The sequence below is a fragment of the Phyllobates terribilis genome, unplaced genomic scaffold (genome assembly GCF_046119375.1).
Source record: "Phyllobates terribilis strain yellow unplaced genomic scaffold, ASM4611937v1 Scaffold_1__5_contigs__length_1240528914, whole genome shotgun sequence".
Classification (NCBI taxonomy): domain Eukaryota; kingdom Metazoa; phylum Chordata; class Amphibia; order Anura; family Dendrobatidae; genus Phyllobates; species Phyllobates terribilis.
The window spans coordinates 667,066,859-667,081,128 of NW_027362761.1; the positions used below are offsets into that span (position 1 = coordinate 667,066,859).

The window sequence follows — 14,270 nt, forward strand, 5'->3', positions numbered from 1 at the left end:
ACAGTAAACAAAACCTCTTTACGTTTCCTGTTAAAATACTTCTTGGACTTTTTGTTAGCCTCTTGAAGGTTACAACATACATTAGTCCAAACTCTCTCCAAATCACCGGAAAAATTCTCCTCCTCCGGCACCACCGACCCCAATTTGGAGAATGAACCAAAAGACGGATGTCTCCCAGTACAACAAAAAAAAGGAGAACACCCAGCAGAGGAGGATGTATGGTTGTTAAGGGCAAATTCTGCGAGTGGCAGAAACTCAGACCACCCCTCTTGATTGTCTGCCACAAAACAAAGCAAAAACTGTTTAACATCCTGGTTCTTTCTTTCAGTCTGTCCATTAGACTCAGAATGATAACCAGACGAAAATGACAAATGGACTCCCAACCTGTCACAAAGAGCACGCCAAAAGCGAGCCACAAACTGAGGTCCCCTATCAGAAACAATGTTGGTGGGAACGCCATGGAGCCTGACAATTTCCTTAACAAACGCCTTAGCGAGTGTCTTAGCGCAGGGTAGCTTAATGAATAGAACCAAATGACACATCTTGCTAAAAGGGTCCACGACCACCCAGATGACAGTGAAACCCTCGGATACAGGAAGGTCAGTAATAAAATCCATTGCCAGATGCATCCAAGGCGCACTAGGAAACTCCAGAGGGCAAAGCATCCCTGCAGCAGGGGTATGTGAAGCCTTTGACCTAGCACACACCGTACATTGACTCACCCACTTGATGACTTCCTTCTGCCACCCAGGCCACCAAAAACTGTGACTGATAAGTCTCTTAGTCTCAGAAAATCCTGGATGACCTGCCAACCAAGACTCATGATACTCCACAAACAAATCTCTCCTAAAGGTTCTAGGCACAAACAACCTCCCATGAGGAGTGATAGATGGGGCATCCTCTTGGGCTTTCAGAATCCCATCTTCCAAAACGGAGTCCAATGCTGCTACCACAACTCCTTCCTGTAAAATGCTTTCCTCCTGCTCGGTACCAACCATGGGAGAAAAGCTGCGAGATAAAGCATCAGCTTTAACATTCTTAGTACCAGGGATATAGGTAACAGAAAAATTAAACAGAGAAAAAAAAAGTGCCCACCTAGCTTGACGGGCATTCAAGTGTTTGGCAGCATCCAGATAGATCAAATTCTTATGATCTGTGAAAACCTGAATGGGAAATTTAGCACCTTCCAAGAAATGACGCCAATGTTCAAACGCGAGTTTAATAGCCAGCAATTCCGGATTACCAACATCGTAATTAAGTTCAGTTTCAGAAATTTTTTTTTCGAAAAAAAAATCACAGGGATGTACTCCATCCTTGTTCTCCTGAGACAAAACTGCACCGACCCCCACCGAAGAAGCATCAACCTCGACCAAAAAAGGCTTGGTCTCATCAGGCTGCATAAGGATAGGGGCAGAACTGAACCTCTCCTTGAGATACACAAAAGCTTCAATGGCCTCAGTAGTCCACTGGACCGTATTCACACCTTTCCTGGTGAGATCGGTCAGCAGCTTAACAATTATAGAAAAATTCTTAATGAATTTCCTGTAATAATTGGGGAAACCCAAAAATCTCTGTATAGATTTCAAACCAATAGGCCTCGGCCATTCCTGCACAGCCTGAACCTTCACCGGGTCCATCTCAAAGCCCTCGCTGGAGATAATGTAGCCCAAAAAACTAATTCTCTGCACAGCGAACTCACATTTCTCCAGCTTAGCAAAAAGTGAATTATCACTCAATAACTGCAACACCTCACGTACGCTCTGCCAATGGGACTCCAGATCTGGTGAATAAATCAGAATGTCATCCAAATACACAACCACATTCTTACCAATCAAAGGTCTCAGGATGTCATTAATAAGGTTCTGAAAAAACACGGGTGCATTGGTAAGACCAAAAGGCATCACCAGATTCTCAAAATGACCTACCGGAGTGTTAAAAGCAGTTTTCCATTCATCACCCTCCTTCATTCGTAACAAATTGTATGCCCCCCGGAGATCAATTTTAGAGAATCACTTGGCCCCCACTAACTGGTTAAACAAGTCAGGAATTAACGGCAATGGGTAGGAATTGCGTACGGTAATCTTATTAATTTCACAAAAGTCCAGACATGGACGTAAACCGCCATCCTTTTTTTAACAAAGAAAAATCTAACGGCCCGCGGCGACTTAGAATGTCTAATGTGACCAGCAGCCAAGCTCGTCTGTATGTATTCCTCCAAGGCCTTTCTTTCAGGGATAGTCAGATTAAATAAGCGACTCTTGGGAAGAGTAGCTCCAGGAACAAACTCAATGGTGCAATCATAGTCCCTATGAGGAGGTAAAACTTGCGACTCCTCCTCTGAAAAAACCTTCCAAAAATCCTGAATAGGTACAGGTAATTCCCCTTTTTCCACAGCCGCAATGCGACCATTACAACATTTATCATAGCACTTAGGACTTCAAGACTTAATCTCATTAGTAGACCAGTCCAGTAAAGGATTGTGCAGTTTTAACCAAGGCAAACCAAAAACGACTGGAGAGGGCAAATTATTTAATACCACCAAATCCAAATATTCTTGGTGAATGCCATTGATAGTGAGGGGAAATGCAGCAACCTTGTGAGTAATACATTTCAAAGGAGTGTTATCAATGGCAATCACAGAAATAGGTGATGATAAAGGTTTGGATTCCAATTTAAGTTTTTCCAAAAACCCTTTATCAATCACATTAAGTGTTGAAACACAATCCACAAATACCTGAAATTCAATCAAATCTTCCTGCAATGAGGTACTCCCTGAAAGAAATACTCCCTTAGAGCTCAAACAAGCAATACGGGCGTAACTGACCTTTTTTTTTTCTTTACTTAAACGAAGCTCACAATAAAAACACAATCCCATGGAAAACCTGCGGTCTCTTTCCTGAGAGCGGAGTGACATCGCCTCCACCTCCATCGGTTCTCCGCCGTCCGATCAGACCCTCTGGGGACTAGGAGCTGCCATTGCAGGAATTTTCTCCTGTCCACACGTATAGCTAATTGCATGGCTTCCTGCAATGTCTCAGGTGCAGGAAATGCAATCAGCAGATCCTTAACCCTTTCACTTAGACCAGCAAGAAAAAAACATTTTAACGCCGAATCATTCCATTTCACTTCTGAGGACCACCTTCTGAAGTGTGTACAATAATTTTCAACATCACCTGACCCCTGATTCAAACGCCTCAGTTCTGTCTCGGCAGATGAGACTCGATCAGGATCGCCATAAAATAGCCCCATAGCAGAAAAAAAAATCCTCCACTGACCTAAAACACGGATCATTAGGTTGGAGAGAAAAGGCCCACCCCTGTGGTTCCTTGCGCAAAAGTGACATGATAAACCCAATGCGCTGTGATTCATTCCCAGAGGACCTTGGTCTCAAACGAAAATATAATAAACAAGCATTTTTAAAGGAAAAAAAAAATCTTGTTGTTTACCATAAAAATATCAGGGAGCCCTACCTTGGGTTCGACAAAATGCGCTCCAGAACAGCTACTCACGTGTTGCCGGAGCTCGGACACCTCCAGAGACAATCCCTGCAGGCGTTGAGCCAAATCTTGAACAGAAACCATAATGATCCCCGGATTTCTTTCCTTAAAGTTTTTTTTTGGGCTGGACTTACTGTTATGATCTGCAACATAAACTAGGGAAAGATGGGGAGAGCTGTCCCTACAGTAAGACTAAGCTGAGTCCCTACGTTGTAGCGGGCAACCTGTTCCTTGTGAACAGACCCGCCTTCGTCCTCGGCTAGTCTGAACGGAGACCTATAGAGAAAGGGAGGGGTCCCTAAAAGAACTAAGGACTGGGACAAAAAATGGGACACCTCCTAACAGAAGTTGTTGAAGAGCAAAAGATAGACTGACAAAAGTACTAGAGGTCCCAGAGGACCAAGCAAACTAGAGATAGATAGGCACAAAAGCACCTGGCTAGAGAGACAGTCAAAACAACACTGAAGTCCAGCAAAGCCAGAAGGGCGGAGCTGGAATATATAGGAAGATGGTCACGTGACCGCAAAACACAAGATAGAAACAAAAACAAACAGGAGGGTTCTAACACTCAAAACATGCAGCCATGGCGACGCAAGCAAATTTTTCAAGCATGCCAAAGATACTCTGTTAGCACCTGAGCATGCTCGGATACGAGCACGTTCACTCATCACTACTAAAAACTCTTCGACACCTCAGTCCTAAAACGCAGGCACCTATCACGGACATTTGTGCTGAGGACTTGGCCTCCTACTTCACAGAGAAAATAGAGAATATCCGTCAGGAAATCAGCTCCCAGCCATCAAGTGCCGTGACTCTCATCCCTCCCCTCATCTCCTCTGGATCACTCTCCACATTTGACCCAATCACAGAAGAAGTCTTCAGGCTCCTCTCTTCTTCTCATCCCACTACATGCACCACTGACACCATTCAGTCACATCTACTCCAGTCTCTCTCTTCAGTCGTCACTACTCACCTAACTAAAATCTTCAACCTCTCCCTCTCTTCTGGTATCTTCCCCTCCTCCTTCAAACACTCCATCATCTCCCCTTCATCTCTAAACTCTTGGAGCGCCTGGTCTACTCCCGCCTTACCCTTAACCTCTCCATTCACTCTCTTCTAGACCCATCACAGTCAGGCTTCCGCCCCCTACATTCTACAGAAACTGTACTCATCAAAGTAGCCAATGACCTTCTGACAGCAAAACGTAATGACGACTACTCTGCTCATACTTCTTGACCTCTCTGCAGCTTTCGACAGCATTGACCACCACTTACTACTCTCTATGCTCCACTCAATCAGCATAAAGGACACTGCTCTCTCCTGGTTCTCCTCCTACCTATCTGACCGCTCTTTCAGTGTATCGTTCGCTGGCTCCACTTCTTCCCCCCCTTCCTCTCACTATTGAAGTTCCTTAGGGTTCAGTCCTTGGCCCTCTTCTCTTCTCTCTCTACACGGCCCCAATTGGACAGACCATCAGAAAATTTGGCTTTCAGTACCATCTTTATGCTGATGACATACATCTCATCCCCTGACCTTACCCTCACTATATTACAGAACACCAGTGACTGTCTGGCCGCAGTTTCCAACATCATGTCCGCTCTCTATCTGAAACTCAATCTTTCCAAAACTGAATAACTTCTGCTCCCGCCGTCTACTCACCTCCCTAAATCTGACATCTCCCTCTCAGTGTGTGGCACCACAACAACGCCAAGCCAGCAGGCGCGCTGTCTGGGCGTTGTGTTTGACACCAATCTTTCCTTCACTTTCCATATACAATCTCTTGTCCGCTCTTGTGGCTTGCACCCGAAGAACATCTCTAGAATCCGCCAGTTTCTCACCTTGGAAACAACAAAAACCCTCACTGCTGCCCTGATCCACTCACTCCTTGACTACTGTAGCTCTGTATTAATTGGCCTCTCCCTCACTCGACTTTCCCCTCTCCAGTCCATCCTTAATGCTGCAGCCAGAGTCATCTATCTGGCTAATCGTTACTCAGACGCTTCCGCTCTATGCCAGTCATTGCACTAGCTGCCCATACATTATAGGATCCAATTTAAATTGATTGTTCTCACCCACAAAGCTCTCCACATTGTAGCAACCCCCTACATCTCCTCCCTCATTTCTGTTTATCGGCCTACCCATTTTCTACGCTCTGCAAGCGACGTTAGACTAACATCCGCACTAATCCGTACCTCCCACTCCCGGCTCCAAGACTTCTCCCAAGCTGCACCTATTTTTTGGAATGCTCTACCCCAAGAAATTAGGATGAACCACAACTTACACAGTTTTAGGCGCCCCTAAAAACACACCTGGTTAGGGTGGCCTGTCACGTTCCCTAATCGAAGTCCTTTTATACTTTTATAGCCCATTCATTATTTCTCCAAATATAAGTATCCACTGCACACAAAAGCATTACAAATACTGGCTGGTGACGAGCTCATGCAGCCTTTATCTATCCCTCATCCCCTCAAGATGGCTGGACCATCATTTTAAATAAGCCCCTGTACTTTGTGTCACGCCCACCTCATTGTAGATTGTAAACTCTTACGAGCAGGGTCGTCATTATTTTTGCTTTAATTATTGTATTATCTATAGCTATGGTAATTATGACTGTTGCATATGAACCTTGAAAGCACTGCGGAATACATTGGCGCTATATAAATAAAGATTATTATTATTATTACTACTACTACTAAGGATTAATTAAGGAATACAAATGTCCTAATGTCTGTAGTAGTCATCTAGCAACCAAGGCTACTTACAAGAAGTTTTTCGGAACACTGTGTTGGTCATGAACTTAAAAAATCGTTCAGCATAAAAACTGGGTCGGTGAACAGACACCGTGTCCTAAAAGAAAAAGAAAAGATACTTTTAAGCACATGAAATTGAAAATCTACATGAATTATTAATCATTTAAGCATTACTTACACATTTAAGCCTATCCATCTTCAAAATGGCATATCTGTGCATACTTGCCAGACTTTGTAGACAGGGCTACATTGGTCACATGCGGTCTACAACATGTGACCACTAAAACCAATCATTGGCATCAATGATAATGTCATGGTAGACAGCACAAAACCATTGAAAGCCGTGATTTGCTGCAGTTGTCAAATGCTTTAGACAGGATGTCACCACAACAGCCTTCTAACCAAAGACTTAGAGGAATCCTTAGAGAGGTGGCACTGAAGCATCAATAGTTTCATTAAGTACAGTATTTTTTTTTTGTTTGTTTTAAGCATTACCTGCCTGCTCCCCAATTTTCAGCGAAACTAGAAAACCCCTTTCCGACCAGGTCAGTAATAGTAAGTAGCTGCACCCTGGAACTTATGGAGCAGCTACGTTCTATTATGCGTGCAGCGATCGCGCCCGCACACAAGCGGTGCGGGGCGATCACCGCCGGGTGTTGGCTGATTGTTACAGCTGACACCCGGTGCTACAGTGGTGGCCAAAAGTATTGGCACCCCTGCAATTTTGTCAGATAATATTCAGTTTCTTCCTGAAAATGATTGCAATCACAAATTCTTTGGTATTATTATCTTCATTTAATTTGTCTTCAATGAAAAAACACAAAAAGAATTGTCCTAAAGCCAAATTGGATATAATTCCACACCAAACCTAAAAAAGGGGGTGGACAAAAGTATTGGCACTGTTTGAAAAATCATGTGATGCTTCACTAATTCGTGTAATTAACAGCACCTGTAACTTACCTGTGGCACCTAACAGGTGTTGGCAATAACTAAATCACACTTGCAGCCAGTTAACATGGATTAAAGTTGACTCAACTTCTGTCCTGTGTCCTTCTGTGTACCACATTAAGCATGGAGAAAAGAAAGAAGACCAAAGAACTGTCTGAGGACTTGAGAAACTAAATTGTGAGGAAGCATGAGCAATCTCAAGGCTACAAGTCCATCTCCAAAGACCTGAATGTTCCTGTGTCTTCAGTGCGCAGTCTCATCAAGAAGTTTAAAGCCCATGGCACTGTGGCTAACCTCCCTAGATGTGGACGGAAAAGAAAAATTGACGAGAGATTTCAACGCAAGATTGTGCGGACGGTGGATAAAGAACCTCGACTAACATCCAAACAAGTTTAAGCTGACCAGCAGTCCGAGGGTATAACAGTGTCAACCCGTACTATCCGTCGGCGTCTGAATGAAAAGGGACTGTATGGTAGGATACCCAGGAAGACCCCACTTCTTACCCCGAGACATAAAAAAGCCAGGCTGGAGTTTGCCAAAACTTACCTGAGAAAGCCTAAAACGTTTTGGAAGAATGTTCTCTGGTCAGATGAGACTAAAGTAGAGCTTTTTGGGAAAAAGCATCAACATAGAGTGTACAGGAAAAAAAAGAGGCATTCAAAGAAAAGAACACGGTCCCTACAGTCAAACATGGTGGAGGTTCCCTGATGTTTTGGGGTTGCTTTGCTGCCTCTGGCACTGGACTGCTTGAGCGTGTGCATGGCATTATGAAGTCTGAAGACTACCAACAAATTTTGCAGCATAATGTAGGGCCCAGTGTGAGAAAGCTGGGTCTCCCTCAGAGGTCATGGGTCTTCCAGCAGGACAATGACCCAAAACACACTTCCAAAAGCACTATAAAATGGTTTGAGAGAAAGCACTGGAGACTTCTAAGGTGGCCAGAAATTAGTCCAGACCTAAATCCCATAGAACACCTGTGGAGAGATCTCAAAATGGCAGTTTGGAGAAGGCACCCTTCAAATATCAGGGACCTGGAGCAGTTTACCAAAGAAGAATGGTCTACAATTCCAGCAGAGCATTGTAAGAAACTCATTGATGGTTACCGGAAGCGGTTGTTCGCAGTTATTTTGGCTAAAGGTTGTGCAACCAAGTATTAGGCTGAGGGTGCCAATACTTTTGTCTGGCCCATTTTTGGAGTTTTGTGTGAAATGATCAATGATTTGATTTTTGCTTCATTCTCTTTTGTGTTTTTTCCTTGCAAGAAAATTAAATGAAGATAATAATACCAAAGAATTTGTGATTGCAATCATTTTCAGGAAGAAACTGAGTATTATCTGACAGAATTGCAGCGGTGCCAATACTTTTGGCCACTACTGTATGTGCAGGGATCGATCGCAGAATTTCGGTGGCAAGGGGGGAGGTGATAGCTATACTCACCTCTCCTGCCGGCGTCCAGCGATGTCTGCAGCGGCTTCCAGATGTTGTCATGACTACCCGATGTCGTCATGACAACAGCCGGATCACCAGGATGCAGGACGTTACTTTGGTCATGCGCAGTGCATGACCAAAGTAATGTCTCCCCTGTGTGCAGCGCTGACAGGCTGCATGGCATAGGGAGCTGCTGCTCTCTATGCCATGCAGCTGATGAGGCTGCAAAAAGTAAAAGTCCCATAGTGGGACAATGCGTAAGAGTAAATAAAAAAAGTAAAAAAGTGAAAAAAAAAGTAAAAATATAAAAAAAAATGAAAAAAATAATCCCCCAAAAATAAAAATATATTGAACCCATATTTATTTATTCTGAAAAAAATAATAAACCAATAAAAGTACACATATTTGGTATCGCCGCGTCCGGAACGACCTGACCTAGAAAACTGTCCCACTAGTTAACCCCTTTAGTGAACACAGTAAAAAAAACAGAGAAATAAAAATGGTAAAGCTGAAAATGTCATCTTGTCCCGCAAAAAAAAAGCCACCATACAGCTCCATCATCCGAAAAATAAATAAGTTATAGCTCTCAGAATAAAGCGATACAAAAAAATTATTTTTTCTAGAAAATAGTTTTTATTGTGTAAAAGCTCCAAAACATAAAAAAACTATATAAATGCAGTACCGCTGGAAACGTACTGACCCGAAGAATAAAGCTGCCTTATCAATTTTACCACACGCGGAACGGCATAAAAAAAAACATAAAAACAATTCCGGAATTGCTGTTTTTTGTTTATTATGCCTCCCAAAAATCGGAATAGAAAGCGATCAAAAAATGTCACATGCCCGAAAATGGTACCAATAAAAACGTCAACTTGTCCCGCAAAAAACAAGTCGTCACATGACTCTGTCAGCCAAAACATGTAAAAATTATACCTCTCAAAATATGGCGATGCAAAAACTAGATTTGACAAAAAAATGCGTCTTTTAGTGTGTGACACCTATCAATCATAAAAACCCAATATGAATCTGGTATCGCTGTAATCGCACCGACCGGAAGAATAAAGTAATCTAATCACTTAAACCACACGAGGAACGGTGTAAAAAAATAAACTCTAGGGTTAGGGTTGGGCTAGGGTTAGGGTTGGGTTAGGGTTAGTGTCGGGCTAGGGTTGGGGTTGTATTAGGGTTGCAGTTGTATTAGGGTTGGGATTTTTTCAAAAGTAAAGAAAAAAAATGATGACGATATGGCGACCAGTGTTGAGTGCAAGTCCTCGCTACTTGAGTTTGCATCGGGTGCGCGTGTATGTACTGAGTATCGCTGGTGTTCAAGTGACATGCTCGAGTCTCTTCCCCATATGCTTCATAGCCAAAAAATACGTTCCTGGGGACGCCTGCCATGCACGAGCAATACCTGCATGTTTCTTTTTGGGGGTCTAACAACCGTGAAACATGTGGGGCAGGGACTCGAGCATGTCACTTGAGCAACCGTGATACATGATGCATACCAGAGTACCCGATGCAAACTCAAGTAGAGAGCACTTGCGCTCAAGACTAATGACAACTTATTCAATATGATGACCTAATTTTAACAAATTCTGTCGTACCTCTGGGTTCAAAATGTACACTATACCCCTTGATAAAATCCTTGAGGGGTCTAGTTTCCAAAATGGGGTCACTTATGGGGGATTTCCACTGTTTAGGCGCATCAGGAGCGCCCCAAACATGACATGGCTTTCGCTAATTATTCAAGCAAATTTTACATTCAGAAAGTCAAATGGCGCTCCTTCCCTTCCAAATCCTGCCGTGTGCCCAAACAGTGCTTTTCCCCCACATATGGGGTATCAGTGTACTCAGGGAAAAATTGCACAACAAATTGCATGGTGCAATTTCTCCAGTTACCCTTATGAAAATGCAAAATTGGAGGCTGAAAAACATTTTTGTTGGAAAAATGCGAAAATTTTATTTTTACGGCTATATGTTATAAACTTCTGTGAAGCACCTGAGAGTACAAAGTGGTCGCCAAAGATCTAGATATGTTCCCTGAGGGGTCTAATTTCCAAAATGGTGTCACTTGTGGGGGTTTTCCATTGTTTAGGCACATCAGGGGCTCTCCAAACGCAACATGGCGTCCGCTAATTATTCAAGCAAATTTTATATTCAAAAAGTCAAATGGGGCTCCTTCCCTTCTGAACCCTGCAGTGCGCCCAAGCAGTGGTTTTCCCCCACATATGGTGTATCAGCTTATTCAGGAGAGATTGCACAAGTTGCATGGTGCAATTTCTCCTGTTACTCTTATGAAAATGCAAAACTGGGGGCTGAAAAACATTTTTGTGGGAAAAATTTGAAAATTTTATTTTCACGGCTCCATGTTACAAACTTCTGTGAAGCACCTGGACGTTCAAGGTGCTCACTACACATCTAGATAAGTTCCCTGAGGGGTCTAGTTTCCAAGATGGTGTCACATGTGGGGGGTTTCCACTGTTTAGGCACATCAGAGGCTCTCCAAACGCAACATGGCGTTCGCTAATTATTCAAGCAAATTTTACATTCAAAAAGTCAAATGGCGCTCCTTCCCTTCTGAGCCCTGCCATGTGCCCAAACAGTGTTTTTTCCCCACGTATGGGGTATCTGCGTACACAGGGGAAATTGCACAACAAATTTTGGGGTCCATTTTTTCCTCTTACACCTGCAAAAATAAAAAAATTGGGGTCTAAAGTAACATTTTTGTAAAAAAAATTAAATGTTCATTTTTTTCTTCCACATTCCAAAAATTCCTGTGAAGCACCTGAAGGGTTAATAAACTTCTTGAATGTGGTTTTGAGCACCTTGAGGGGTGCAGTTTTTAGAATGGTGTCACTTTTGGGTATTTTCGGTCATAAAGGCCTCTCAAAGTCACTTCAAATGTGATGTGGTCCCTAAAAAAATGGCTTTGCAAATTTTGTTGTAAAAATGAGAAATTGCTGGTCAACTTTTAACCCTTATAGCTCCCTAACAAAAAAAAAATTTGGTTCCAAAATTGTGCTGATGTAAAATAGACATGTGGGAAATATCTCATATCTCTGTGATTTCAGGGCATAACAATTCAAAGTTTGAAAGTTGCAAAATTTTAAAAAAATCGCTAAATTTCTGTTTATTTTACAAATAAACGCCAGTCATATCAAATAAATTTTACCACTATCATGAAGTACAATATGTCACGAAAAAAACATTCTCAGAATCAGGGGGATCCGTTGAATCGTTCCAGAGTAATTACTTCATAAAGTGACAGTGGTCAGAATTGTAAAAATTGGCCTGGTCATTAACGTGCAAACCACCATCGAGGGAAAAGGGGTTAATACTAATTACCACTAAGGGTTCATTGGACAACAATAGGACCAAACTCTCATAAAAAAAGTCAGTTTTTCTCTTACATTAAAAAAACTGACATCAGCTTTTCTCGTATGTGAAAACAAAAACATCTCTAATCTTTTCCTATCTAGCAATCCGTGAAAACTGGACCTTATTCAAGAAGCATCAGAGTGCTGTCTGATTTTTCCACGTACCCATAGACATGCATTGCCAATTTTAATCCTGGGATGAGGTAAAAGACTTGTAAGTAAGCTAAGCAAGCTGTTTTTTCTCCTTGCTTCTCACTCCTCCTTCTCCCCACTCAATAGAGTATAATTTCCAGTGTCACATGAAAAGACAGGGTGCTGGCAGTCTGCCTTGTATGAGCTAAATGGATTTGAGCTGTTTCAGGTGGCATGATAGAGGAGAAGTGTCTCAAAAGTGGGAAAGGAAGCAGATTCCTCTGGTTAGATTGGACACATTTTCTTATATTCACTTGTACTATTGACAATTGATTAACTCAAAAGTTTGTTGAAACCACAGTTGCAATTTAATAAACCATCTCTGTAGTAGTCTAAAAAATACAAACAAGTCCCACCCTTAAGACAATCTTAAAATAATCAATATAAAAAATTATTCGAAAATCTTTAGACATAAGTTCTGCCGTCCCACTATATTTCAAAGCTAGTGGATTCTTTCAAGGATAAAATGGGCAAGATAACTGGCAACACCCCACCCCCCACCCCCAAAATATTTGAACCCCTTCACGACCTTGGATGATTTGGTACGTCTAAGGTAGTGTCCCTGCCTTTTGATGCGGACTCCGGTGCGGAGTCCCCATTTTTCCCTGCAAATGACAGTAGACCTAATCAGCTGCCATGTGCCTCTAACAGCCATGGAGATCCACCAGAGACTGTTACAAAGTTAAAATGCCGCTGTCAATCACTGACAGCAGCATTTATGCGCTACCGGCCGACGCGTGTTAAAAAGTCCAGCCCATCGGCGCCACTGTAATATGATCGCGGGGCACGGATGGGTTGTCATGACAGCTGGGGGTCTGCAGAAGACACCCATGCCTGTCATTGTGAATCTCCTAAGAATGCCGGCCCATGGTGATTAGTGGCAGGCTTCAGGAAAATGACACCGGCTGCTGAGTATGCGTAGATTGCTCAGTGCCGCTGGCCACATTTTACAGAAGCCCACCATTAGAACAATCTACGGGAGGGCTGCACGTGGCTAGGGCAGCACAGACGCAAAATTTTAAAAGAATTCGAAAATACACGCAGACTAAGCCGAGGGAATAGAAAAAGCTGAAGAGCCTACCCACAGTCCCATTCCCGATGCACCAAAAAATGAATACAAGGAAACTTCAAACACATATTAAAGAAAATCTACAAAACAGATTTCTTCACCTGAGGTATCATTTTAATCAGTATAACCGAGCCAATATGGCCCTGTCTGTATTTTACTTAGTAAAATGCTGGTGACAGGTTCTCCTTAACCCCTTAAAGACCGAGCCATTTTGTACATTAATGACCAGGCCAATTTTTTCAATTCTGACCACTGTCACTTTATGAGGTAATTACTCTGGAAATCTTCAACGGATCCCCCTGATTCTGAGAGTGTTTTTTCGTGACATATTGTACTTCATGAAATATATATCTTCGGCATAATAAATTGAAAATTAGTGTGATGCCAAAAAAATAAATTTTTATTTAGAGTGACCCAGAGAGACAATAATATCCAACGTTTCGGCTAATGCCTTTATCAAGGTTATCTAGAGATAAAGAACATTCAGATGTAGGGTCATGAATATATACAAAGGTAAGTATATGAACAAGTGCACAAAAAACAAACTCATTAAGACATTCATGAACAATGTATTAGCCAATATGAAGCTGATGGAATGACATTGTAGAAACTAAAAGACAAAAAAGTAAAAATGTGACATATAAGAGATCATTATAATCAGGAAACCTGAGAACATGGGTAAAGAATCTACCTACATAGAAATCCCAAGTAAGTGACAAAGTTTATGAATATAAGCCTATACGGTGGCCAAAGAGACATCAGAGATCTCATCAAAAAGAGACAGAATAATAGCATATAGATAATTACCTTGGCTGGTACTCGGTGCTCAAAAAACCATGTGGTATTGTTACTGCATGCAGTGCATGCCTGCTTGTGGGGAGACAATATCCTCATCTCTGTTAAGTACACGTGCGAGGAGGTGGGGCGGAAATACCAATTAACCGCGTTCTCTATGAGTGCGTTCCATGTGCGTTCCATATGGAGGAAGTGACGGGTCTTGCATTTGAAA

At 42.4% G+C, this 14,270-nt stretch overlaps 1 protein-coding gene across 8 annotated transcripts in view; it reads right to left on the reverse strand.

Moving 5' to 3' along the window:
• The window catches only part of PIP5K1C (phosphatidylinositol-4-phosphate 5-kinase type 1 gamma), a 633,992-nt gene that overhangs the window by 365,597 nt on the left and 254,125 nt on the right, over positions 1 to 14,270 (reverse strand). For all 8 annotated transcript variants that reach the window (XM_073685093.1, XM_073685062.1, XM_073685071.1 and 5 more), the window contains exon 11: positions 6,260 to 6,344. In XM_073685093.1, coding sequence (XP_073541194.1) covers positions 6,260 to 6,344 — 85 coding nt within the window. The remainder of the gene's footprint in view (positions 1 to 6,259; positions 6,345 to 14,270) is intronic.